Source organism: Pyricularia pennisetigena (genome assembly GCF_004337985.1).
Source record: "Pyricularia pennisetigena strain Br36 chromosome Unknown Pyricularia_pennisetigena_Br36_Scf_13, whole genome shotgun sequence".
In the NCBI taxonomy this organism is placed as follows: domain Eukaryota; kingdom Fungi; phylum Ascomycota; class Sordariomycetes; order Magnaporthales; family Pyriculariaceae; genus Pyricularia; species Pyricularia pennisetigena.
Genome location: NW_021940925.1, coordinates 568,030 through 592,758, shown reverse-complemented (window position 1 = coordinate 592,758; position 24,729 = coordinate 568,030). Strand labels below are relative to the sequence as shown.

At 48.4% G+C, this 24,729-nt stretch overlaps 8 protein-coding genes across 8 annotated transcripts; 3 read left to right on the top strand and 5 right to left on the bottom strand.

Annotated features, from left to right (window-relative positions):
- Nucleotides 1–75: 75 nt before the first annotated feature.
- On the bottom strand, nt 76–879 carry PpBr36_11126 (uncharacterized protein; the record flags this gene model as incomplete). Its single annotated transcript, XM_029898229.1, has 1 exon — nt 76–879. A coding segment is annotated over one exon (804 nt), but the record flags the coding sequence as incomplete, so codon positions are not given.
- Nucleotides 880–1,316: 437 nt separating this feature from the next.
- On the top strand, nt 1,317–2,002 carry PpBr36_11125 (uncharacterized protein; the record flags this gene model as incomplete). Its single annotated transcript, XM_029898228.1, has 2 exons — nt 1,317–1,403; nt 1,586–2,002. The coding sequence occupies 2 exons, from the start codon at nt 1,317–1,319 to the stop codon at nt 2,000–2,002; spliced, it is 504 nt and encodes a 167-aa protein (XP_029743498.1).
- Nucleotides 2,003–5,887: 3,885 nt separating this feature from the next.
- PpBr36_11124 (uncharacterized protein) lies at nt 5,888–6,055 on the bottom strand (the record flags this gene model as incomplete). Its single annotated transcript, XM_029898227.1, has 1 exon — nt 5,888–6,055. The coding sequence occupies one exon, from the start codon at nt 6,053–6,055 to the stop codon at nt 5,888–5,890; it is 168 nt and encodes a 55-aa protein (XP_029743499.1).
- A 2,562-nt stretch (nt 6,056–8,617) lies between these two features.
- PpBr36_11123 (uncharacterized protein) lies at nt 8,618–10,474 on the bottom strand (the record flags this gene model as incomplete). The annotated part of the gene is made up of 1 exon (XM_029898226.1): nt 8,618–10,474. One exon carries the CDS (start codon nt 10,472–10,474, stop codon nt 8,618–8,620), a length of 1,857 nt encoding a protein of 618 aa, XP_029743500.1.
- A 753-nt stretch (nt 10,475–11,227) lies between these two features.
- PpBr36_11122 (uncharacterized protein) lies at nt 11,228–11,365 on the bottom strand (the record flags this gene model as incomplete). The annotated part of the gene is made up of 1 exon (XM_029898225.1): nt 11,228–11,365. One exon carries the CDS (start codon nt 11,363–11,365, stop codon nt 11,228–11,230), a length of 138 nt encoding a protein of 45 aa, XP_029743501.1.
- A 4,907-nt stretch (nt 11,366–16,272) lies between these two features.
- On the top strand, nt 16,273–18,201 carry PpBr36_11121 (uncharacterized protein; the record flags this gene model as incomplete). The annotated part of the gene is made up of 1 exon (XM_029898224.1): nt 16,273–18,201. The coding sequence occupies one exon, from the start codon at nt 16,273–16,275 to the stop codon at nt 18,199–18,201; it is 1,929 nt and encodes a 642-aa protein (XP_029743502.1).
- A 663-nt stretch (nt 18,202–18,864) lies between these two features.
- On the top strand, nt 18,865–19,530 carry PpBr36_11120 (uncharacterized protein; the record flags this gene model as incomplete). Its single annotated transcript, XM_029898223.1, has 2 exons — nt 18,865–19,094; nt 19,158–19,530. Exons 1-2 carry the CDS (start codon nt 19,021–19,023, stop codon nt 19,528–19,530), a joined length of 447 nt encoding a protein of 148 aa, XP_029743503.1. The 5' UTR covers nt 18,865–19,020.
- Nucleotides 19,531–22,784: 3,254 nt separating this feature from the next.
- Nucleotides 22,785–23,825, bottom strand: PpBr36_11119 (uncharacterized protein; the record flags this gene model as incomplete). Its single annotated transcript, XM_029898222.1, has 1 exon — nt 22,785–23,825. The coding sequence occupies one exon, from the start codon at nt 23,823–23,825 to the stop codon at nt 22,785–22,787; it is 1,041 nt and encodes a 346-aa protein (XP_029743456.1).
- Nucleotides 23,826–24,729: the final 904 nt, after the last annotated feature.

Genomic DNA, 24,729 nt, shown 5'->3' with positions numbered 1-24,729 from the left:
ATCCTTCACATTCGTTCTCCCAGATGCAGTTAGGGGCTCATTTGATGTTGTGAATCGCTGAAGCAACAATTCACGTGATGTGAAACATGTGCGGCTCATGCCATGCGTGTTTAGGATCTCGATATCCTCGGGCAGGAACTCAAAGTCCGAGTTGAAACAGCACATTGGCCGCCACTCCTCATCAGGGCCACTCCGGAACTGATATACCCATAGCCGCCTAGTTTGATCGACCTGCTGTGCAATCGCCTGTTTCACTACTCGCATCTCCGCTCGAGGTCCTATGTGCTGTAGACCGTTCGGTTCAATGCCTCCCGTTCCCTCGAGCAATGGTACAGGCTGGGGTGGACCGTATCCACCAAAGCCCACATCGAGCAAATAGTGTACGCCACCGATCTTGACAATATTGACGCAATGCACAAGTCCGCCGAATCTGCCGTTGCAGGGCTCAAAGACTCGCGAACCTGCCAGAATGACGTCGAATCCCAGCGACAGGAGGACCGTGTTGAGCAATTGGTTCGTCTCAAAGCACCAACCACCGCGGCGGTGGCGGACGATCTTCTCAAAAAGACGTGTCGGCGAAACACAGAGCCCCCTGTGCCAGGAGTAATGAGCCTGAAGATTCTCGTAAGGCACGCTGACAAGATGATGCTTCTTGAGTAGGGTAAGGTAGGCTAGTTGTTGAACAGAGGTAAGGTTGCTGACGGAGAAGATTCGCTGCGTAGGAGAAAGGTGGATTCGATTGAAATACTGAGCTATTTCGAAGTGGGCGTATCCTGGCCGCTTGCATTGTTGGGCTGATGACGCTGTGCTATTGAAGCGAGCCGATAATATTTGGCGCGACAGGCCTCGGAAGGAGACTGACGTTTTAGGAATGATCATGATTGTAGCTAGCTAGCCCGCAGAATAGGGCGAAAAGATACTGTAGTTACCAAAAGAGAGTATCGGGTTGTCCTAGTTCGGTCTATTTTTATTGAAGGAATGTCCAAAACAGGTTGTTCAATTCCACGAATGAGCAGCAGATGGGGAGGCCGCACATATGCTTTCCCAGAGTCAGTCCGCATCTTGCTTGTTATTGGAGATGTTAGCAATCATTCAACAATTGGCCCTTGGAAATGCCATCTCTTTTTAGCGGGACGCAAAAGCCAGAAAATGCTACTTGTAATGAGCTGAAGAAGTGTGCATCAAAAGCGGCTATAGTTTTCCGCTAAAGCTAAATGTGGTTATCTTCCGAAAAAGATTATAACAGAAACTCAAGCCATCACAACCATCACGTCTACACTCCAATGTAAAGGCTTCGGGATAGCATCCTCATGACAATGCAAACCCATAACCAGGCTGCCTCGGGAGCCACCCCCATATCTAGCTCAATGCTCGGTGGTTTGACAGGATACGGAAATCAGATGGTAAGTATATCAATTGCAATATTTTGGGACGATGGCTAAGCATGAAGCAGCCCGTGCACGACAATATCGACACCTGGCTTTGGACAATGATAAATACAATGAATTCTTGTCGCAGAGAGAATCTGGAAAAGGATCAGAGATATAATCGGCTTTGTCATGACAATAGATTGCTTTATGCAAAGGTATCGAGCTTGGAAACAAGACAGAACGATATTCTTTCGGCTCTTGAGACAGCTTTGCTCACACAGCAGAAAGTACTGGATATTAATCAGACGCTTGAAGCCGAGCTACAGAAAACAAGAGGCGAGAGCAACGCAACGTTGCAATGGGCATCACAGCAGCTGAAAACCGATGCCTTGTCTTGCAAGCTTCAACATCATAACGTTCAAACGCAGTCTGAACAACAAAACGACCAGACAGAGCTGGACTTGCAGCTACTGGAAGAAGGCAACGAGCAGAAGGGTGAAACAGAACCTGTACGAAAGTGTTTGAAGTCATCTGAACGCAGCATTGAATATACAGGCTTAGCTAGCAGTAAAAGCTTGAGAAGCAGAAGGAACCTACATAGAGGCTCAAGAGACAGTCCATTAATGAAATGACTGCATTATTGAGCTACGACCAATGAAGAAGACCAAATGTTTCAAAACAGAAAGTCTTCGTTTTGTTGGCCACTGGCCGTTCCTTTTCTTTTCTTGGGCAGAGACTAAATCTTTCTATATTCTTATGACACCGATTTTGTGTGTGTTGATAGAAACATCACTCATTCTTTTCGAAAGACTGGCGTAAAATCTGAGCCTCTGTAAATAGTATATGTGCCCAAGACAGTCAGTGTTAAATGGACAAGATGTTAAGCATTCTACTAATACACGTAAGAAAGGTAATTGTGGTCAAGAGTCCCTGGAGGGCTCGTTTCCTAAGATCTGCTACCCCTCCATAATAACCTCGGTTCTCCATTGATACGCTGAAACTCTATCACTAATGCCCAAAATAGAAGATAACTGGGGATTTTGGATCCGGAAATGTGCGTGCGCCATCCACACTTGCTCAGGATTCGGAACGGTGCTCTCGGTGCCGGTTCCTGCTGGCTCGTTCAGAATTGGCTTTTTAGGATCTCCACCAAGACTGCTTTTGTAGCAAAAACGATTTGCTACTGATTTGCGATCACTTTCGGCTTTTGACGAATGGGGTTTTTGTATGTGGCTCATGGTTACCAGGCGCGGTAGGGGAACCGCAAGCTGAAGCTAAGTTCTGCATTGCAGCATTCTAGCACCAGGAAGTCACCAATGCTGGCGCCGATTCGTTGTCTGTATCAATTCTCAGTCAACAAGCGTGGCATAGGTGATGACATCTTATCAGTAACAAAGCATTGCATAGCAATGGTGCTTTGTTTGCGACCTCTGGGGGTTAATTATTGGTTAGCCTTCGCAGCCACTTGCGGCTGCTGTGCTGAGCAATTTGGGATGTGGGGTAATCTTTTGGAGACACTTTTAGCTGTAGCGCTTGGAAATCAGGGGGTGTAAATAGTCTTTACAGTCAGTTTTGAAATGATGAACTTAAAGATTTCGGGGGCGTGCTCAGCCTCTGTTTGACCAGTTGAGGCTTTTATTAAGACGCATAGCCCATAGACACGCAAAAAGATGCTGAAGAAGTTTGGCGCATTCGTTGGCCTGATATAAATCGACGAGAATTTATCGATTTATGATACATTAGTAGACATAGTTCTTCTCCAGTAGGTAGCTTTGCTTCTGGTACAGTTTGGAGCAAATTCATCTTCCGTTTTCACCACAGAAATTCGATATTTGAAGCATGAAGACGGTTCGACAACTCGTTGGGTCTACTCGGGGGAAGATTCGGGTGCATAGTAAGGCACAGACCCGCCTAGCAAAAATGAAAATTTTGCATCAATCAAGTCCTCGCTATGGTATTATCTGTGCATATGTACCGATTGCTTGCCAGCAGGCATATGCTTAAGAAGGCGGCCCGACCTCCTGTTCATCCAACCATGTTGATTGAGGAAGCAATCTGTCCGATTAAACAATTGTGTGAATGGAAGCTTTGGCACCAGCTAGGCGAGTTGTACTGAAGGCACGCTGGCCAACCGTTGAAGGCCACGGGTACCTCTGTTTTATCTCTGGTGAAGGTATCAGCGTTATTGACGTCTCGGGAATAGGTTGATCTGAAATTCATTTCCTCGTAGGTTGGCTTTTCCGCGTTTCCTGGTGACTTTTATTCTGCGACCCACAGCCTTGCATGGCAGGCCAGCAAAAGAAAGAACTGCTTGGATACTTGCTCAACTGCCTTAACTGCGACACTTACATGGCAGATTTGCGACCATTCCAAAACAGCCAGATTAGATAAAGCAAAGATATCCTGGCACCGGCACCCATATAAAATACTACCTCGCAACAGCCATAACGCCACGACCGTTCTTAAGCAAGGAATTCCCCATTTTCGGGAGGCTTTTGCAATTGGTTCGCTATTGTTAACGTCGTTAATAGCAGAAACAAGCTGGTTTTCGGTATATTGCTTCATTGGAGAATAAGGAATCAAAATCAGAAAAAAGTAAGTTCAAAAACGAAAAATTCATCTGTAAAAGTATCCACTTACGGGTGTGATCTGTACGGGTTAAATAACCACACCCTATACAAAACTATCCGGTCCCAGATACCTATCGCACGGCTGGCACAGGCAAATTCCTTCCCATGCCACATAACAAACAAGCCCAAAACAGCAAAGCAAGGACAATACCCTGTCTTTGTTTTGGTTGCCTATAACCTCGACACTCTGTCTAACAAGGTGAATCAAGCGACCAAACCCGGTGTTCTTCCACTCCCTGGCGGAAACAAGTAGTTCAAGACCTTCCACCAACTTTTCGAACAACAGAGGGTCAATCCTTGCATCCTAAGGATTCAACTTGCAGACTCGCAGTGTGTTTTATCCCAGCGGTTGAAGTGAAATGTACTTCATGAGTGTTTATGCAGCTGGCAAATCCCAATACATCGCAGACATGTGAGACGAAAGATGAAAATCTAGTGACTGAGAACCCTTTTTGTGTTTCAGATGGCGCACTCTCTTCGAGGTATTTTTGCATCTATTATGCAAATCTGGATCTTTCCTCCCTTTCATCTATTAAGTGTTATACAAACTTTGGCATCGGACAAAATTAAAATGAATCAGGTTTGCTGATAACTTTCCAAGATAAACCTATTTCCTTGCCTTCTCCATCTTTTGTAACGATGTGTTCATACCGCTTTGGAAACGAAAATCCTATTCTCTGAATCATGCAGACTAGAGGCTCTCCTTCTCTTGAATACAATCTAATTGTACAACAATCTTTGACAAGTGGCCTGTTCTTTTTCAGAATTCCACCTATACTATCATCGTTTATTTTAGTGGGCGTGTTTTTGCTGTAATATAGAGCGGCGGTCTCTAGTTGAGAGTATCTCGTGTTAAACAACATTTGTGGGCGATTTATGCGTATTATGTCTGAATTATTTTCCAGGCCGATTGTTATGTTGGTCCCATTGATGTGCACTTCACCAGTACGCTCATTATATTCGTGAGGCTTCAGGGATCTTAATAGCTCGGAAATCTCTGTATGCTCGCCGGCATAATCCCTGATTGCAAGGACAAGAAACACTCGACCTTGATACCCATTATAGAGTTTCATAACGTCATAGCCTATGAGGATAGGATGACAGAAATGACCCCTTGACTTAGAATTCATTACAGCTTCGAGCCAGTTTTCATCCTTAAATATTGCGCCCCAAACCTTGGCAGCCTTTTGCTGTGTGTCTTCAAATTTCACGTCAACGCTCTCATTAAATGCTTGCATTAATTGTCTGAAAGCACCAAGCATTTTGATTTAAAATTCAACGGCGAAATAAAATTCATGCTGTGAGGAGTGGCGACGCAAAGTTCATTTAACAGGCAGAAATATATGTAAAGAACTTTATCGCTAGAGTTCGGCCTGATTATTGCTTCTCAAGCAGTTTTAGACGCAGATATTTTGAAACTGTACGTCTTTGGTTTCTCAACGAGTTGTGGCATATTTTGTGTTTGGCACTCTGGGGGGCGGGTTTGGAAAAATGCATGGCGAAGTTATGTTTTAGAACAAATTTGAATCTTTTCGCTAGGCGATCTGGGGAGTGTGTGGTAACCTTGTATAGATAATTTCGGATGTGCTTCGCGATGTGGGGGATGTGGTCAACCTTTGTGTGGCCAGTTTGGGCTTTTCTTGGAAATATCAAGGTGTAATTCTTTACAGCTAGTTTTGGCTGTGTTTTTGGGGCGTGTGTACATTTCTTAAAGCCAGCTTGAACTATTTCGCTTTGCGATTTGGTGGTGTGTCTAACTTCTATAGCCATCTTGGCTTTTGATATGGATGCTGTAAATATTCCTTGGATCCGGTTTTGACTGTTGTATCTTTGTCCTTGCAGAAATATCATTGTTCGTGGGCATCCTGCATCCATCGAAGGCGCTTCTCATCCGTGCAGCCTCAGATAGTTCAAACCCCCTAAAGCCAGACTACCGTGTTTCTGCATCACGGGCATCAATTGCTTGAAGAACTTTTCCTCCACCCTCAAGACCGCGATAACGCGACAAATTGACGCCTTCAGCGCGACGTCGCTTCCAGGCAGGCTTTCGTACATGTCATCAAGCAAGCTGATAAATTCCGAGCTTCCGTCGACTCGCGCCGTGATACAGTCCTCAGTCGAGGTGTCTTCGAAGTCGGAAAGAATGTCGCTAACTCTGCCTCGAACCCGCTCCAAAGCCAAAACCTTAATACCCGGCATCAACAGCTTTTCTGCCACGATATGAACGCAGCAGGGAAGCTCCGGATTCGGCTAGCAATATTAAAAGCTTGAGAAGCAGAAGGATGCGACATAAAGGTTTAGCAGACACATCTACTATCGGATGTAACCACCTTGTTTAAGAGTTATGACCAGTGAAGATCTTAGTTCTTTTGATCATCGTTTATTCCTTTTCTTATTTTTCTTTTTCCAGGGAAAGACACAGACACCCAAGCGCTTTTTCTTCATGGTGGTTGCCCTACGTTACCACGACAGACCTTTTGGATTCAGGTTGTCAATTGAGTGCTTTTCGGTAGTTCTCGAGTAATGAGCAATTTCTCTGACTAACGTGGTTCATCAGTACTCTGGCTGTACCAGGACAAGCTGTACCAGGACAAGCTGTAATAGGACAAGCTGTACCAGGACAAGCTGTACCAGGACAAGCTGTACCAGGACAAGCTGTACCATCTCCTCGGCGCCTTTTGGAGCTTGGTGTATGAGCTGCTTGCGAACGGGTGGTTTTACGTGCGTCTGGGGTCCTTGTTTGTAGCAAAATAAAAAACTGGCTTCGCAAAATTGTGAACATTTAACTAGCGGTGGCATTAAAACGCAATGAAAGTCACTAGCTACAAAAACCCCGCGGATCGCGAGGCACAACAGGCACAACAGGCACAACAGGCACAACAGGCACAACAGGCACAACAGGCACAACAGGCAAAACTGGATACAAAAAGGTTACCACACACCCCAGGTCGCCAAGCGAAAAGGGAATATCTACACCACCCAAATCGCCATGTGAAAAAGTAACCACAACGCTCAGGCCACCTCATTCACTCAACACAAAAATAAACGGGTGGGTATTAAGATAAAACCAGGTGTGAAGGGAGCAAATGAATTTTGGGAATAGTTTTTGTTTGATTTTAACGCCGCCTTTTGTCCGCAATTTCGTGCAATGGTCGAAATGCTCAACCAATTCAAGGCCAGTTTCGTTATCAGTCTATCCATTGGGGGTAGGTTTTATCAACGTAGCTGAAGCAGATTCTTGATTTGGTTAGTACTTTCACACAACGGCTTACCAGCAAAGCCCAAAAGCATGTTATGCTTGTAAACACACCCGTCTCTGTAGTATAGGCGGGAGGACTAAGTTAGTAATTTTAGGCTTAGGCACAGGTTGACGTGCTTCACTTGGATGGTGCATAATGTTCCTAGACCTTATTTTGGTGCTATAGAAACTTAACAGTGCCTCCACACCATTTGCCAGAGCGTAATTGTCTGCATCCTCGTCATCTATGTAAGCTGAGTATTTGGTCGCCGACAGAATGCACAAGTTCGGCTTGTCAAGTGCCTGAAGCCCTTCCAACGAGCGACTAACAGGGAAGGGATCCGGGCGGAGATAGCTCGTCCGGGTGCTTTTTGGGCCAAACCAACAGGGCAGGGATCCTCGTTTAGAGCCTCGGATCTCGTACATACAGCCGAACCCAGTCTCTATGAAAGCGACTTTTTTTCGTCAGATAATCCCAGCTCATAGGCTCAAATGTGTAAATGTGTTGTTTTTGCACGTCAGTGGTATTTGTACAGGTTGAATATCTGGACATGGTGACGCCTGTTCGGCAAGGGAAGGTGCTGCCTGTGGCCTATTTGCTACGGTGTGGCAAATCCACGGGGGTGTATCTCGACGCTGTCACGGTCAGGGTAAGCATAGCACGGAAACTAGTCTATTAGCATCTATCGACGAAGATTCTACTCTGAGGAGAGAAAAGGAACAAACAAAGTTGCTGAGCTTGACGCAACGCGGATGAAGGGTCCTGGTGGGTTGTTGGTCAGGCATCAGGGTTAGGGTCTGGTGATCTCAAGGTCCAAATGCCACAGACGCTGTGGAGAGTCCACTAATGGACTTTTACAGCCATATCCAGCTTTTTCTCGGGCCGTCTTGGCCATCCACACTCGGCTATGGGAGCCTGGCAGAACAAGCAGGGCCTGCATATGCCAAGCTTTGAGAGTAGGGGTGATGAATCCATTTGGCAATATCGCCCCATGGTGGTGTCACGAAAGCGGTCCTAAAGAGCCAAGGCTGCAATATAGGGGCGATTCTATTCGAAGATCTCTATCGCCGGTGGGATCGCCTTTGGCCTTGAGCACCTTGGAATGCCGAAGCGCATAGTTCATTTTTTTGTCAGGGTAGCCAAAACAGAACACGCTGACCAGGTCGGTACCCATCCACGACCCGGCGATCCCTGCCCCGCTTGCAGGGCCGTACAAACACCACGATTCTGGAAGCTGTGACTGATTGATAGATGACCAGATAAAAATCTAGGAAGACCTTTGGCAGGAACCCCCTGGCGCGATATGGAGGAAAACAACAATTTTTATATACTAGTAGTATTATAAATTTCTCCATCGAAGATATCACCTCCATATTGGCTATTCAAGCACTATTATCTGCGACTCCGTTTTGGGCAGCTGCATCCCTTCTCCCATCATAAGTCCCATGATTATGCAGTCACCAACGAGGAGGTATCGGCCGTTACCCGCTGGACGGATGACATATGGGAGCTCCATGCCGTCAAAGATACAGATAAAGTCTCTTTCCTCGGCCACCGGTGGTAGCCAGCCTATTCTCCTGCCCTCCGTACCACCGAATCGCCGCTGAAGCTTGTCCGATATCATGTTTTCCAAGAGGTGACCGGACTCAAGGCTCAGACGGTTGAAAACGGCCAAGAACCACAGCTGACCACTGCATGCCTCCTCTTTCATTAGGCGCATACAAGTAGAGAATTCTCGCCTCGCCACCGCTAAGCTTTGAGGTGCTTCTTCGCTGACCATCTTGTCGCTTAGAAGAGCGTTTTTGAACGCCTCCTCGGCGTCATCTCTGCTGATAGTTTTTGCTGCGATGGCGATGCACTCTTCCAGCCACTGGTACTTCTGCTGGAGCAATAGTTGGAGATTCTGCCCGAAGGTTCTGAAATCGCTCCTCATCTTCATTATACCTTCGACAGTCTGAGCATTGATAAGACTTCTATTGTCGGACCCAAGAAGTTGAATCTTATCGACGATGCGGCCCACCATCTTGAGCAAGTTTCGACCTCGGTCTAATTGCGGTTCCGGAAACGACTTTCCACCTGCGTTGTAGTCTCTTTCCTGCTGCACGGAAAACTGGGTAGGCAGGACGCCCCCGTCGCATTCAGCCACACCTTTTTCTATGTCAGGTACCCAAGAATGCAACCGTTTTTCCAAGGGCATTGAGGAGAGAAGAGACCACAGCAGTTTGAGGTTCATAGTATCAGACACGCAAGCATAAGCAAGCTGCCGGAATACATCCTCAGTTTTCTTCCCGTAATCAGCGGGGGGAAAGCGTTCTGCGTCCGATGCGATCCCCATCAAAGCAAATACGTGATCGCGAGGGTCGCGGCATCTGAATTGCAGCGTCCTCGTCAGAAGAAACAGCAAAAGAGGGGTTTCTTGGTTTGCAATCCGCCACAGAAGCGTGGCTCGCAGCTCACATATTCCCAAAACCTTGGAGTCAGCCTCAAAAGGTCGTGGGCAAAACAATCTGAAATCCTCGTACTGAACTGTACACTTCCTAATGAATCTTAACCATGCTGATAGAAACGGCCACGGGATGCAATTCCTGCCGCTAACTAGCAATGGCATGCGCGACTTAACGAGCTCCTGAATGACCCACTTTCGTGTAAACCACGGACAGTCGAGCAGAGCCCAGATGTTTCTAAAGGCCAGTACCTTGCAATTACCGAAAGCACTCTGTAATATCGCCTCGGCATGGTGTTTATCGATGAACTCAGAATCGTGCTTCCATGCCTGCTGATTGGATTCCCATGAATCTGTGGCTTTGTTCAAGTTGCGTAACCAGCCAAAAGCCATCTTGACCTCGGCCGACTCTTCTCCAAGCCAAATAGCTGTGGGAATCGCCGAGGCGTAGATGTCGCCCATCATCTTGACCTGCTCGTTGAGTTCTGGTATATTCTCTTGGTCGATGCACAGCGCATCCGCCCAGAGGATGATATCGTCATCAGGCCCTCTGAGATGCCGCAAAGCACTGTGCAAGCTGGGACCAACCTCAGCAATGAGGCCACAGCAGCGAATTGCTTTCCGGGGCTCCGGGTCACCCCACGCGTACGAAAGCGCTGTAAAGCGCGGCGCGCAGTTGAGGGATGTATGAAACAATTCGCCGGACAACTCGTCATCTGCTCGTCCGGCAAAAAGCCTCAAGAGGCGGATCTGGCAAGTTGAAGAAAGCGGGATATACCTGTATCTTTCCATTGACAGTGTGAACGGAGGTTGGATTTTTTGAACGGGGGCAAGCAGAGGCCAGACTTGCCAAATACCTGATCCCTCGACGCCAACATTCGACCCCAACTTGGGCTATCCGGGCGGATGCTTCCAAACTTTGCGGAGACGGCAGGGTATCGATCATTTACGTGCAGTATGCACATGGCTCGTTAAGCACATTCATTGGTCTGTCGAGCACAGGTAGATTGGCAAAGACGTGTGGGAAGAAACCGGGAGACCAAGACTACCTGTGGTTTTGACTGGAGCATGAAAGTTTTGATCCTTCGCATAGAAAAAAACACTAGGCGGATCAAATGTGTGGCAGTGCTGTAATGGGGGGTAGCCAAGCCATGTTGTGCTACACCGGATATCCTCAGCTATGCACCTAGGTATGCCTTGTCATGCAGTATTGTGCGGTTATAGCCAGTTATGTTGGCAGATGCCGGACCCCCTTGATACAGGTTATCTAGAATGCAGCCAGGAGTCGAGCTGATTGGTGACCACAAAACTTAACAGTAAATCTGCACTGATTTCTTTAGCCCTTTAAACTGTACCTTTTTTGTTATTTGTGTCGGTTGTTTCGCTTAGGCTAAAGCCTCTGCTCCAACGAGGCAGTGTCGCCGGCTATAAAATCACCCGCGCTCCGCTGTGGTCTGCCACCGCTTCTATAAGACACTATTTAAAGCGGCCCAGACAGTTTTGACTGAATAGAGGGACTTTTATTAACTATATTGAATTAATGGGCTACTTACTGTCCGGTGGCTTAGGTAGGGAAGGAGGGGTAGCTGTGCTTGTGTGCTGACGGCCATTTCGCCTGGCCAACCCCTCCCCATTCGGCTTGGCGGCCACAAAGGCTGACCATACAGGACAATCACATCGCATGGACGTGTCCGTCAAGGTAAAAGTTCGTGAATTTCAACCATTGCCACGAAAGAGTCCAAAAATGAAATTATGTTGAACTAGTGGATTGCGTGGTAATTGTTACGGCCAGGGTAAGCATAGCACGGAAGCTAGTCTACTGGCACTTATCGACGAAGATTCCACTTTGAGGAGAAGAAAGGAAACAAACAAAGTCCTGAGCTTGACGCGACGTAGATGAAGGTATCACCCTGGTGGGTCGTTGGTCAGGGGTCAGGGTTAGGGTCTGGTGATCTCATGGTCCAAATGTCACACTACTTGAGTTTTACACCTTGTAATTTTATATATCTCCACTCCATTACCCTAAGTAAAACAACGTAGCAAAATAGCTTAGGATATAAATAAGCGCGAATTAAAGCCCTAGAGAATCCCCGCATTTGCAATATCCCGGCTAAGGATTCGGAGCCGAATTATGTACCTTGCTCGAGCATGTTCTGTGTGAGGATCAGGCCCCCAGACCTACCCTCAGAATCACGACTCGGCTCCACCAGCCACGCCGCTGGCAGGCACCGCCACGCCGAGCCAGGGATCGGGCAAAGGGATCCACTGACCCCGGATTTAAACGCGCCTCTCCAGCGCGCCGTCAATTGTAGCTTCTCTCTTCTCTTCAGTTTAGAATTTTCGTTAAAAGCGCCTAATACACTGAGGTTCTCCAATGTATGCCTGGTCGTGACATTCTGGCCCCCTTGAGAGGCCAACCGGTTATTTTGCCGCTTTTGACGAGGCTTCCCCAACTGCATCGGGGCTGTGCATTGCGTACCACAAGAGAGACTATCCAGTGTAATCCCTTTTAGTAGAGCATATGTTTCAAGTCAACGCCCCGCATTCCGGCCACCCGAATTTCCATGCCGCGTTTTTAACGCGATGCACGCGTTGTCACCTTATGATTCCAGTTTTATACTTAAAGCCATGCTTTTTTCTTTGATTGATATATCTGCATCTATGAAACGTTATTCCGAAAGCGATGTTTTTGAAGCTATCGCCGAAGTGGAGCAGGGCTCGAGTATCCGCGTAGCAGCCCGAAAATGGGGTGTTCCCAGGGCTACCCTCCAAGATCGCATGCGTGGTGTTAGATCGCAACGAGAGTTTACCGCAACCCTACAGAAGCTTAGTGTGACCCAGGAGGACGATCTGGAGGCGTGGATTTTAGCCCAGGAGGCTTTAGGCTTCCCCCCTACGCACCGGGAAATCGTTCACATCGCCGGCCAAGTACTTTACGTGCCTGGTGTCACGAAAGCGATCCCAAAGAGACAAGGCTGCAATATAGGGGCGATTCTATTCGAAGATCTAAAGCTAAGTGTAAAGAAGAATAAAGGCACGCAGTGCCTATCGTGTACACGCGCCTAAGCGAACAAACAACAAACGAACCCTGGCGCCTTGTCACGTGAGGTGGAGCTAGTCACGGTTGGCAGTCGCCCAGGCACGCCACTCCGTAACATCTGGACAGCCCACAACGCTTGGAAAACGATGGGTAAAGCGGTTTTTGGGCAGATATCCATCGCTTAGGGTCTCGAGGTCTAAAAGGATTGATTCTGTGCGCGTCAAAGGGGCTACAACAGACGCAATTAGGTCGGGGTGGTCTCGTCTCCAGCGCTGCATTGCGCCAAATGACGCACGGCCTCGCGTGGTCCTCAATATGGTCACGTAAACGCGCCAGAAAAGTCAGTGTCGGATAAATCACGGGCAGCGCCCAGCCACCGTTATTTCATATTACTGCCTTCAAACCTGGCGAAGTGCCCGATGGCCAGCTTGGAGCTGGGTTCCTGTCTCTTTCCTCGAACTCATGTTTGCAGTCGCAAAAAGTGTCGGCGTCATGGGAATGACTGGTCGGCAGGGCGCGAGATATCGAGACCCTGCCCAGTAAGCCATCCTCCTCGACGGGGCGCATGGCTTCGAGTTTGGGAATGATTGGTTATTAACAGTGCCCGTCGCTCCAATGTTGTGTGCCTAGGTTCGCCCGAGACTAACTGTGGTGCCAAAAGCACCGTAAATATCCATGGTGCAACTGCATGGTCTCCTCTATACAATAATGTTTTGATAAAACGTCCTGTTATTTCGATAGAAATGGTTGAGGCCAGCGGCATATGCTCCGCCATATTAATCCGCGCGCAGCGCACATATACTTTCCATTTTCCATTTCCATAGCTTGCTCTCAAAAAAGCAATCGGAAAAGCTTAGCCCAGTCACTTCTGGCTCGTGTGATGGGACCTTCAACGGACTCGTTGGTCGCCATTTCCAATGTTAGGTACCTATTTCGATTTTGGATGTACTTCTGCCTGCCCCACAAGATCGCTTTTCGCATATTTCCCTAGCAGCCGCTGCGCGACGCTGACGTACTAGCTGCGGCAACTGTTGGTTCAATCGCACAGCAAGGACTGGCTAGCGCGTATGCTTGGCAAAGCCATGGCTGAGAATGTGCACCTGCAAGAACTGCTTGGGTGCTCTTCTCCAAGAACTTTGCGAAGTGATATTGTCAACGAAGGCTGGGAAACAACCATGTTAGGTTGGTGAGGGTCGTCGACATGATAGATCCCACAGTCCAAATGGCCGTGATTGCGGGCCGGAGTTCTGTGGAGCGCGTTTGGCAGACAGTGGAAATCGGTACGTTTCGGAGTAACGTTTTACCGACCTCTGTGCGCTGCTAAAAACTTCCCAGGCCAGTGCTTGCAACTGCCACATCGTAACCCATTTAGCGTCACCTATTTATGCAGCCTCCAAAAATGGCACCCAAGCTGTCGAAGATCTAGCGGTCCGAACCCCAAAGCATCATCACAAGCAAGTTGCAGGGTAACGAGGCCATCACAGATGCCGAAATAGCCCGGAACATCGTCCCCTACAGCACGCGGACCATTCGTAATGCCCGGTCTAATATGTTCCGATATGGTTCGCTTGACCGTCCACGCAAGGTTATAGACCGACCCAGAGAGTGACAGAAAACATGTGGCTGGTGTTGCAAAACCAGCTGGAAAAGAACCCTTGCATGAGTCAACAAGCCATGGCTGATTCTAGGTCGTATCCTTGCGCCAACTTCAATTCCTGGGCCGTCCCGTAGTGTTTTTTCTGCTCCTCCGAGCCAACTTGGGACTGTTGCCAGCTGCTATATACCATGACTGCGTTGTCCCTAGGCAAATCGCAAGCTGGCAGGGGTGATGATGGAAACACAAGCAGCGAGGATGCAGGATGGCCGTTTGCAGTCACACCACGAAATTGGACGAGTACCATTTCAGGCAACGAGTGGTCAGAGCTATAACGATTCCGCTTACATGATTTCTTATCCATTTCTTCCCTTTGTTCTCGCTCGTTCGTCATCCAGCACGAGGCGTCGGAACTCGTCTGGCAGGGCACATTGGGAAACGCCGGACAAAGGCCGTATGGCAAAACTGGATGAGTTGGCTATAGTTGCGACCACGCATCCAATATAAAAAGCAGCTGCAAGCGCCATGCAGCAATCATGCATCCCCGCAGTGATGGCGACAGTCTAGATATTGTCTGCAACATCGCCGCTCCTTGAAAGTGCGCTCAAGTCGGTCCCGAAAATTACCCCACCCTAGGCAGAGGCACCGAGCGTCTCGAAGAACAGGCAATCATCCGGTAGTGATTCTTTCCACTACGGGGTGGCAGACGGTCGCGTTGGAGTGCGTGGGGGGTTTCGATTTTGACTTCCTATGCTCCTTTGATCCGGTGTGTTCAATTCTGATGCCTTTTACTTGGCCTCTTGCCGTCTTTATCCAAGGACTGATTAGACAACATTTTGGACCCCCGATCAAATCACATGGCCCCCACAACATCGTGCTCCACATGCAGTCACCCCATCATCCTCGATTACACGATACCAAAACAACGTCTAAGTCCTGCAGTTTTACTCAAAATGATTTACTATTTTACTCGATTATCCATGGAGCCTAGCACTTCCCTTAACTTAATTTCAAAGCGATGCAGTCAAATAGAGTCAATGTTCCGTACTCTCATAGAAAATCCGTTGCCCCATACCCCCTATCATCATTCCTATAGCCTTGGCGTCCACACAAAATCCATCGTCTCGTTGAAGGAGTCTGGGGAGTACCGAATAGTCGCTTTTTCCCTCCTCAGAAGGGATGGAGAACGTATGATTTTACAAGTCACCAAGAACCAATTCTGCCGCCAGGCGGGCAAGTTTGTCAGCTGCGTGAAAAGGCGCACGCTTTTCATGGTTATCGCCCATTAAGATCAAACAGGCTGGGCGCTCAAGGTTAGCCAGCAGGTCGTATACTGAATAAACGCAAGCAGACTTGATTTTGCATACTTCTCTTGGTTGAAGAACAGTCCGACGGTACAGGGCTTAAAATTCGTTGACTGATTAATTATCGTCGCATCCCCATTATGCATGCAGCAAGGAGATTTGTTGTATTCGAAAGCCATTTGTAAGGTTTATTGGTGAGTCAACCACCTTCCACTACAAGGATCCTGAATTGAGGAAGAACAAACAAAATCTAGGGCGAGAAGGCATTTGACTGGCTAGCATTGTCTCTATCGACTGCTATTTATATATTAGAGGGCCTCCCGCATATGTACCCCCGCATATGTACCCCCGCATATGTACCCCTCTAATGGTGGAGGTTTTATTTGGTCTGCTCTGGCGCCGAATGCATCACTGCTTACAAGCGCCTGGATAGAGCATAGCCAAATTCGCATGCATACCAGCACAATTAGCACCATTAGCATCGTTGCATTATAAATATCATCATACGTTTTCCCATGTCAAATAAAGCTGCTGGCAGTTATCGTACTGAGAGAACCCTAGGCTAGCACATTGGACTTTAGTTCATAACGAGAGTTCCGAAGCACCCCGAATCAGGCCACTTTATTCAAGTTGCCTTTCATAAGCCGCAGAGATGAGCTCAGACGACAAGAACCAATCGCTTCTCCAGCTCAGTCGGCAACATAACAGATCCATTGTCTCGCAGCTCGTTGACATTGGAAGTAAAAGCAACCAGACAGAGCATAGCAAGCTCCTCTACTATATCTCCAGCCTTCGGTGCCTTGAACCAAGGGCCTACGAATTGCGCCGCCGCTCGATTAATGCGCTCCGTCGCTCAGATTATGTGGCACTGTCCTACACTTGGGATGCTTCCGAGTACGAAGACCCTGAACCGAGCATGCGTCCAGTGGAAAACTGGGATAACAAGCGAGTGGAGGGTTCAAAAGTGCGAAAATGCGTTTTCGATCGCGTCATTGGCTACATGCACCATGTCGGCATTGACTTATTTTGGATCGACGCCCACTGTATCCGCCAAGATGCATGCAACCAAGATGATTGCGTCGACCATGACCAATGCATCGAGAAGCGTAATGCTATACAAGCAATGGATCTTGTCTATCAGTTGAGCAATCATCCGGTAGCGTTGCTAGGCCGGCCTCTGAACTCGAAAAACGAACTGCAACTCCTTGCGGGGGTTCTTGAGGGCCGTTTCGTCACGGGCGGACGCGAACACTGGCTATCAGCAGCTTATGGTCGCGACGAGGCGATGGAAGCGTTGTTGCTGCTTAGGAGAATTACGGATGACAGGTGGTGGTCTCGCGCTTGGACATTCCAGGAAAACTACCGTGGTGGAGATAGGATGAAGCTATTGATCCGTCATGAGAAGTCTCTCGAGTCGCAGAAGAGGATGTGCTCCAGTTTCGGAAAGATACCGGGAGAGCTGTGCATCTGTTCTGTCCTGTTCTCCGTAGAAGCAACGCGGCTGTGCCTAGCTCTGCGCAAGGTGGCGGGATTGTCACGGTTGGTGTGTGAGCAGATCGACCTCGTTCTCAGCGCTGCCGGGAGATACAAGCTCCTGCTACCAGCCTCAAGCCCCATGACCCCAACGGTGATCACCGATATCGAAAAGCGCGGTTGTTCGAAGTCATGGGATCGGCTTGCAATTGTAGCTAACTGCTGTCGTTACAGAGTGAGGCTCGACCACGGGCCACTGATCCAAAAGTCCCATAGTCTCAGTCTATCAATTCTAGCCGTGTGTCTGCTCAACGGCGAAATTCTCGACAACAGCCACGACACTTTGCCATCGGTAGCCGAGCTGACGGTATCGGAATTCATTAAGAAGGTTATGTTCCGGAAATTCAACGCGCCCGAGAACGGCCCTCGGCCATTAACGTACAACAAAGGCTGTCGGCTGATCGATGTCGAGATAACACAGCACGGCGTCAAAACGCGCGGCCATCTGTGGAAACTAGGGCGCGTTGTTGATATTGCAGATTTCCCACCAGAATTGCCGTGGATTGAGGAAGCTAAAGGAAATCTTAACCTGCACGAACGGAAAGCCCTGCTGCAGCTCGCCATCTTTCTAGAAGATACAGACGATTTTCTGGCCGACCAGATCTACGATTACTTAGATTACGACGCCGCCTCTGTTGGGAAACGTTGGGTAACCTTTACCGAGAAGCATCTCTATGACATGGCTGCGGAGCTGGCTGCAGGGATTCTAGCACGCCGGGAGCTGATGCTAGGTAAACTGTGGAACAGCCCGTGGCACTCGTCCTACCGTGCAGTTTTCATTCTTCAAGAAATGGAATGCAATGGGCCATCGCCGCCACCTTCCTTTGCCTTCACATCGGTGATGCAGGGACAAATCGGTTCACAGCACCATGACGCTAACGATCTCGACTACAACGCCTCTCTTGCAGTCGATATTCAGGGTTCAGCGGGCGGCGAACCGCGCCTCCGTGTACAAAACTGGCTGCACGGCATGTGCTTTTTCAAAGGCTGTCAGCGTACCAGAGTGGTTTTTCCTTGGCCAAAGTCGCTGCAGGCAGTCAGACCGTAAGGGGCTGAAAGCTATGTGAGGCCAAACGACGACCGTCGTTCATCACCGCTAGAATCCGGCAATCTGGGTCATTCAATCCTAAACGGCTCGTTTGGTGGACTGGAAAACCCCCAAAAGTTCTAGGGTGGCAGATCAACTGGGACGATATGCTAAGCTAACTGGGAACAGCTCTACGCAAAGTTTGTTGTTTTCAAAGATCCGGAAAGGCTGGGATTCCGAGGATTTACATCTTGCTAGCGCAGAACGGAAAGTTGAACAACTGGAATCGCGATTGGAGGCGGTAGCACCCCGGAAAAAAACAGAGGGTCGAACCGGACCCGAATACGTTCGTCGGGCTTAGGGAGCGGGCCCAAAATGAGGCTGGTACAATTGAAGTCGATCGTGAAGAATCACCTGAATTTGCTGATTCCAGCGAAATAGTTGACTGTATTGTTGCCATTCAGTCAAAGAAGTCCGGGTTGTGTGCCTTGCCAGTTGCTGCACGACAGGGTTGTTGTACCATTAGAACAGCCTATCCCAGACATGATTTGCCTCATGCGTGTCGAGTATGCCTAACAAATATGGTCGTGTGAGATCCGAGGCGCCAAAACTAGCTTCTTATCCTGTTGATTTGCCACCTCCAAAAAGCATTGGAGCCGTCTCCGCTCGGATCCCCAGCCGGTGATGGGCGCCCCTCTTCTCTTGTGGGACAACTTTTGTTGGCCCAATGCAAGCCTTTAGATTTTTTTGTCCTTATCGATAAGTAATTTTTTCTGTATCTGTTCTTCCCCTTCCATATCGGATTTTGGTACCCTTGCGAGTCCCCATCAACGCGTCGATATGCGCCGCAAAAAGCTACGCGTAGTCAACGTCCGCGCCAGGCGTCCGCTTGAGCGGAAATGGCCACCCAACCGGTAAATGCATAAATCAATTTCTCCTTGGCTCGAATTCTTCAATGACTTGCTTTGATTTCTAAGACAGATCTTGCTGGAATCATTCCTCGACTACACCTTGCCGTTCGCGACCGTTGACCACTCCCCGACCAAGAGAATATGCGACCGTCGCGCCGCTTTCGATGCCAAATCCCAGATTGCGTGTCCCATATCGATAAGTGAGGATCGCCACGTTGCGCTTAGTCATTTGGAACCTCTAGATCCCAAGGCTATGTTCGTTGCTACGACCGACAAGACGACCAACCTTGCGCACGGAAGCTCTGCAACTGTGTTTGAGAATAAGAAGTTACCTGAGATTGAAAGCAGTGTCGTGCCGCCAGCCAGAGATAGAACTGTCACAATTGAGGCACGAAAGGACGGTGATATTAACCACACTAGTAGCAGACCATATGTTTAGGTAACTACTACAAAGTTGGTCTGCTGATCTCAATTGAATTTTGATGTTTCAGGTTCGAAACTTTTGATGCTTGCATTTTTTGGTGTAGTAATCTTTGGTTGGATGGCGATTTGGTCCGTCGCTGTTTTTGCGGGTCCATCCAGGAGTGTCTGAGGAGAAAATCCAACTTGGGCTTTTGTCCGGTCGCCTGATCCCTATATTGAATTGACATCGTTAATGCTGCATCAAGCTAAGGACACGTCGAAGTGGTGAAGCTTCTGCTCGAAGAGGGGGCCGATTGGACGGCCGCGAGAACGATGGATTAATGACGTTAGTATCACCTTCCCTGCGTGCGTGGATTATGCCATTTATGTTTTCAACTGCCGGCACGACATTGCTTCCAGTCTCACATGGCCTCTTGAACTTAAGTGTTGAGCCATGCAAGGTTGATTTGTGCACTTATCTGTTGGGCGGCTAATTTTGCTTGAGCGGAAGCCTTGCGCGGGCATTAACGACGCGGGGTTTTTTGCGGCGCATTTTGCGCGTCGCGTCGATCGCGAAGTTGCAAGTACGTCGGAATTTGATGCAGTATGAGAGAAGGAAACTGGCCGTGTATCGACAAAGATAAGGTTTAGCTTTGATATAGAGTAAGGGTTAGGTCATAAGGGTGATTCCATGTGCCCTTCAAGGTGTCACTCAGTACTAGCGAGGGTACTCGTTGCAAATTCTCTAAGTGCTAGCACGGGTTAGTGGTCGAGGGAATGCGAAAGGTGGAGGCGGAAGGAATGTAGTGGGCCGATGTCATGCGTCTACCGTTAGTAACAATTTTTAGTCTTCTGTCTCCACTGCTAGATAATATGTTTAACATGAGTTGTCTCCGGAATTCTGGGGCTTGCAAACGATTTCTGGCGGCTCCGATAAATCGGAAAGTTTAATGTTCAGGGCGAGCTCTGTGTGTAAACAAGGCAAGCCTGCGAATCTGTTGCGGGTCAGAACGGGAACGTAACCTTGATTACAGTGACGCTTCTCTGGTATAACTTATCGCAAGAGTTAACCCAAGCCAAAGAGGCCGCTAATTGATGTAATATTCCGCTAGCTGTCGAAGCCCATCTCAATCGTGGCATTAGGGTCCGAAAAAGCCAAAGATCATCCACCAATCGCCACTCACTTGCTAGAAGGATATTTGTTATTGTAAAAAGCGGCACGCCCACATAACCAACAGATCTGCTTGTAAACACCCCTGCCTTCTAAATCATGCACTTACATTGGCGCTGACGATCTTTCCAACAGAAAACAATTTGCCGGATAAGTACGGTTATCTTCTTTTAATGCAAACTGGTTCAACCTTTGCTAACGCAGGAAAGACTACATTCACAAGCCAGGCAGAAACAAATCCGGACAGGCAAGGGGGCCATGCAACCTGAACCCATCGGCAGGAAAAGTGGTGGGCGAGGCAGAAATTTGCCTTGTGAGCGTCCGCATCTCATTTTGTAAAGCGTTTCTTGTTCCAAAGTAATCGGGATGTATAACATGTCGATCAAGTCGATAATTCCAGCCTGACAACTTGGAGAGAGCTACTTCTAGCCCAGGCACTTGGATGCAGATAATATATGCTCCCAAACGGCAACAATCACTTACAATCTGGAGCTTAGACAAAACAATAATTGTTAAAATGCAGTGCAATTTGCTAGGTATTTGTTTCTCTCTAGGTTCATTTGCCTAATAGCCAAGTCGAGCAGATGGAAAATCTGCATACAAATCTTTCTCGTTTGTGTCAAGATTCCAATCGTCCGGTTCCAGGAGTTCCGGAGCAGATTAACCTTGTACTGCAGTTCGTCACATTCGTTAAACAGAAGCAAAATGTTTTTCAACAAGTCGTCTAGCTCGAAATGGGTTGCAGAATAGATGGTAGGGCTGGAGGAATTGCTTGAGCAAACTGTCGAAGTGTAAAGACTAGACGATGGTCTTGAGTTCATAATTTTTAAGCTGTATTCACGTCAAAAACTTTTGCAGTTGCCGAATTGATGGGGGTTTTAATAGTTTTTATCCTCCAAAGTAGCGGCCTAAATGAGCCTCTGCACGTTAGAGCAATCCAGTTTTGGTGCAATCAGACGCAGGCGTTGTTACGAACACAGCAGTGCCAGAAGTAGCTATTTCTGATTGTTGCCAGGCCAAAGTGTCCCAGGCCAAAGGCAAATGTCCCAGGCCAGAGGCCGTCGTGTTTAGGGATCGGTCATACGCTTCCTCATCCACCTAGCCCGACGCTTAAAGTTTCCCAGGCACGAGTGTTACGATTGATGTATCGGGGTGATCTGTTGCTAAGGGTACAATGGGCTGAACTGAACGTCTGACTGGCAACTCAAGCATTACTTTTAACCAAAGGTTGATTGCTGCTAAGCGATTCTGGAAAGAAATCTATCTACATGGTAATGAGCGTTGCTTATAGCCTATTTCCTCAGTGTGGTGATTATGATCTGCTCATCCAAATGATCACTGTCCTTGGCGTCATACAAGGTTTTGATTCCTTCCCTACATAATTTTGGGTTCTGTCGGGGATATCTCTCCTGGGCGCGTGTAGGACGACTCTATCTGGTCTCCCTGGTACCGGTTATAACACCTGTTTTGACGCACCCAAACTCAACTAGCACGGGCCACTACTTGTGGCAAAAGGGACAACGGTATGTGAGGTTCCATCGATGGTTTCCAGTGTTGTGTGCGGTTGTATTAATATGTGCTTTGTTACAACGGGTAAGCTTCTCATGTATACAGTCGTGCAGTATTTAATGGTTTTTGCTGACGTTGGTAAGGGTGTGGAAGACATTGAAAAGACCTAAATAGACCTGCTGGGTTGGTAAGGCTCCCATAGCGTTAGTACTAGGCGGGTTTTGGCGAATACCTTGGCAGCCTTGGTTTGAACGTCTGTCTCAGTAAACCTTGCATTTATCCATGATAGGAAATCTTATCGGAACATTGCCGGGAAGCCGCTAAATGCAGGGTTATATAGGCCTTCCTTTGCCGTCCCAATTTACCCCTCTATGCTCGATGAGGTTCAATTTCCTTACCTTCATGTAAATGTAGTCAAACCGCCAGAGGCTGCAGTATCTTCTGTTCGCACGTGACATAATGCCTGCTGTTGAGGCTGATTTGAGAGGATTCAAGGGCTTGTTATTTGATTTTGGGACAGGTGAGCGAGGTGGCGGGCAAGGGGTGTGGGGGTGATATACTAGAAACCGAACCAGTAGAGGTTCGAGCAGCCAGGAATGGAAGGGCCAGGGTTACTGAATCGCAAGCATTCCATCGCTCGCCGCAGAGATAGCAAAATTGTGCTCCACAGCGACATGCTGTAACAACAGGGCGATGCCTCTGGTTAGCCAACAGTCGTGCCAAGAAAAAGTGGTCGTGGGCTCACTCATGTGATAACAGCCAGTCCCAAGTTCAACAACCCTGAAGCAGTTGTAGCACCGCTGCCAGCCCTCCTGGGCCGCCAATTCCAGCACCTGCTGGATGCCGTGATCTTGGGGGCAATCCCCGGCGTGCGCCGCCCCCTTGCATATCGTACAGGTTCTCTTTTTGCATTTGACACAAACAGCCGTATTTTTAACTTCGTTTACAAATCTTGGCGGCAAGAACGTAGAGCATTCCGGGGCGTGGCAGTACACTTTGTTGGAGGTTTCCAGCTCCATCTCTTTAGCCTTAAAGCGGCCCACCAGGTCCGGGGTCAAAAAAATGCGATTTTGATCCAGGGGGATGCGCTGCTGGCAACACCGCGGCGGGTACAGCGATTCGTCAACAATCGAAGCTTCGAAAAGCGAGCCCAGGCACTCTCGGCAATATTCGTGAGAACAGGGACAGCGCGCCACATTGATAAAGTCGAAATCTTCACCGCAGCCGGTGCAATTCCTCTTTGGGCGACGCTTGACAGCGCGGCTGGCGCCCCACGAGGAAGACTTCGCCTCGGGGAGCTCAGAGTCCTGGTCTTGGTAATGTTTTTCTGGCTCTTCTCTGCCGGTGACGTAGAGGACCTTCAGTTTGTCGACGAGCTCGTCGTCGAGCTGAACATCCCGATGTGCCTGCTCTGGATCGAGTTGTCTGATCGTGTCAGCATCTTTGGTCACGGCGTCGGCAATACTCTCGCACATGGCTCGATCGGAAGCAAAAACGGCCTGCGTCGCGAGTTCCTCCCGGAAAAGCTCCGTGGCGGTGTCGATATCAGGGAGGTCGTCGCCTTCCCGGCCCTTGCCCTTTATCCCGGACTTTAGGGCTTCCAAATCTTCCAGCAGCAGTTGGACGGCCAGCGAGATCGAAGCAGAATCCATCACTGCGTCTTGCTTTGAAACATTGCAACTAAGGAGAAGGACTTGCTAGCGCCGACAGCTTCGAGCAATTTCTTTTCCGTGTGGAGATATTAGTATGACATGCAAAGGGAGGCACTATGCTTTCATAAACGTGTCTGGAGGAAACAGGCGACACTGTACGGTGCGTTCTGAACTTAAAAACACAGATCAGAGAAGCTTTCGGTCATCCAGATGATGCAATTGGCTCGATCATAGCCAACTTAAGTTTGCCCTGCCAAATGCCGAAATGGATGTTGATAAACTGTGACAGGGTTGCCAAACAGGCGAACGAGAGTTGAAACGTTCAAAAGAAGCTCCGTTGGGCATCGAGTCTTTCTCCAAATTCCAAATCAGGGCACCATGGGCAGAAAAGCCTGTGAAAAAGCTTCGGTTTTGAGTTGGAGAAATTGTCTCATGTCATCCAGACTTCCAGCAATGATAGCCGAGCCTATTATCAGTCGAATGCAAATGACAAAAAGCTTGCTCATACCGCCCAAGCCGTCGCTGCGCATACTGATCGTTTCCCGAGCGTACTTCGAGGTATATAACGAGTGACTGACAAAAATTGCATAATTGACATAATGGCTACAGCTTAGCTGTTGAGAGTAAGCGGCTGCGATCTGCTGCATCAATGGCAACGGCTACAATGTGTCCTGAGATATAATCGTTAAAGGCGTTCATCATTTGCTCACCCTCACCTTAGGTGAGGACTACATAACCGCCCAATGCGATAAACACTTGTGTAGGCCCTGCGTACACTACATGTGTTTGATATCAAATGCTAGCACCGCCAGACCTGTGTGGCCTCGAAATGCAGCCGCTGCGAGAGCATTGCCGTATTCGCTGCCTTGGGCATTGACGTCCACACCGTTATCGACGAGAGTTT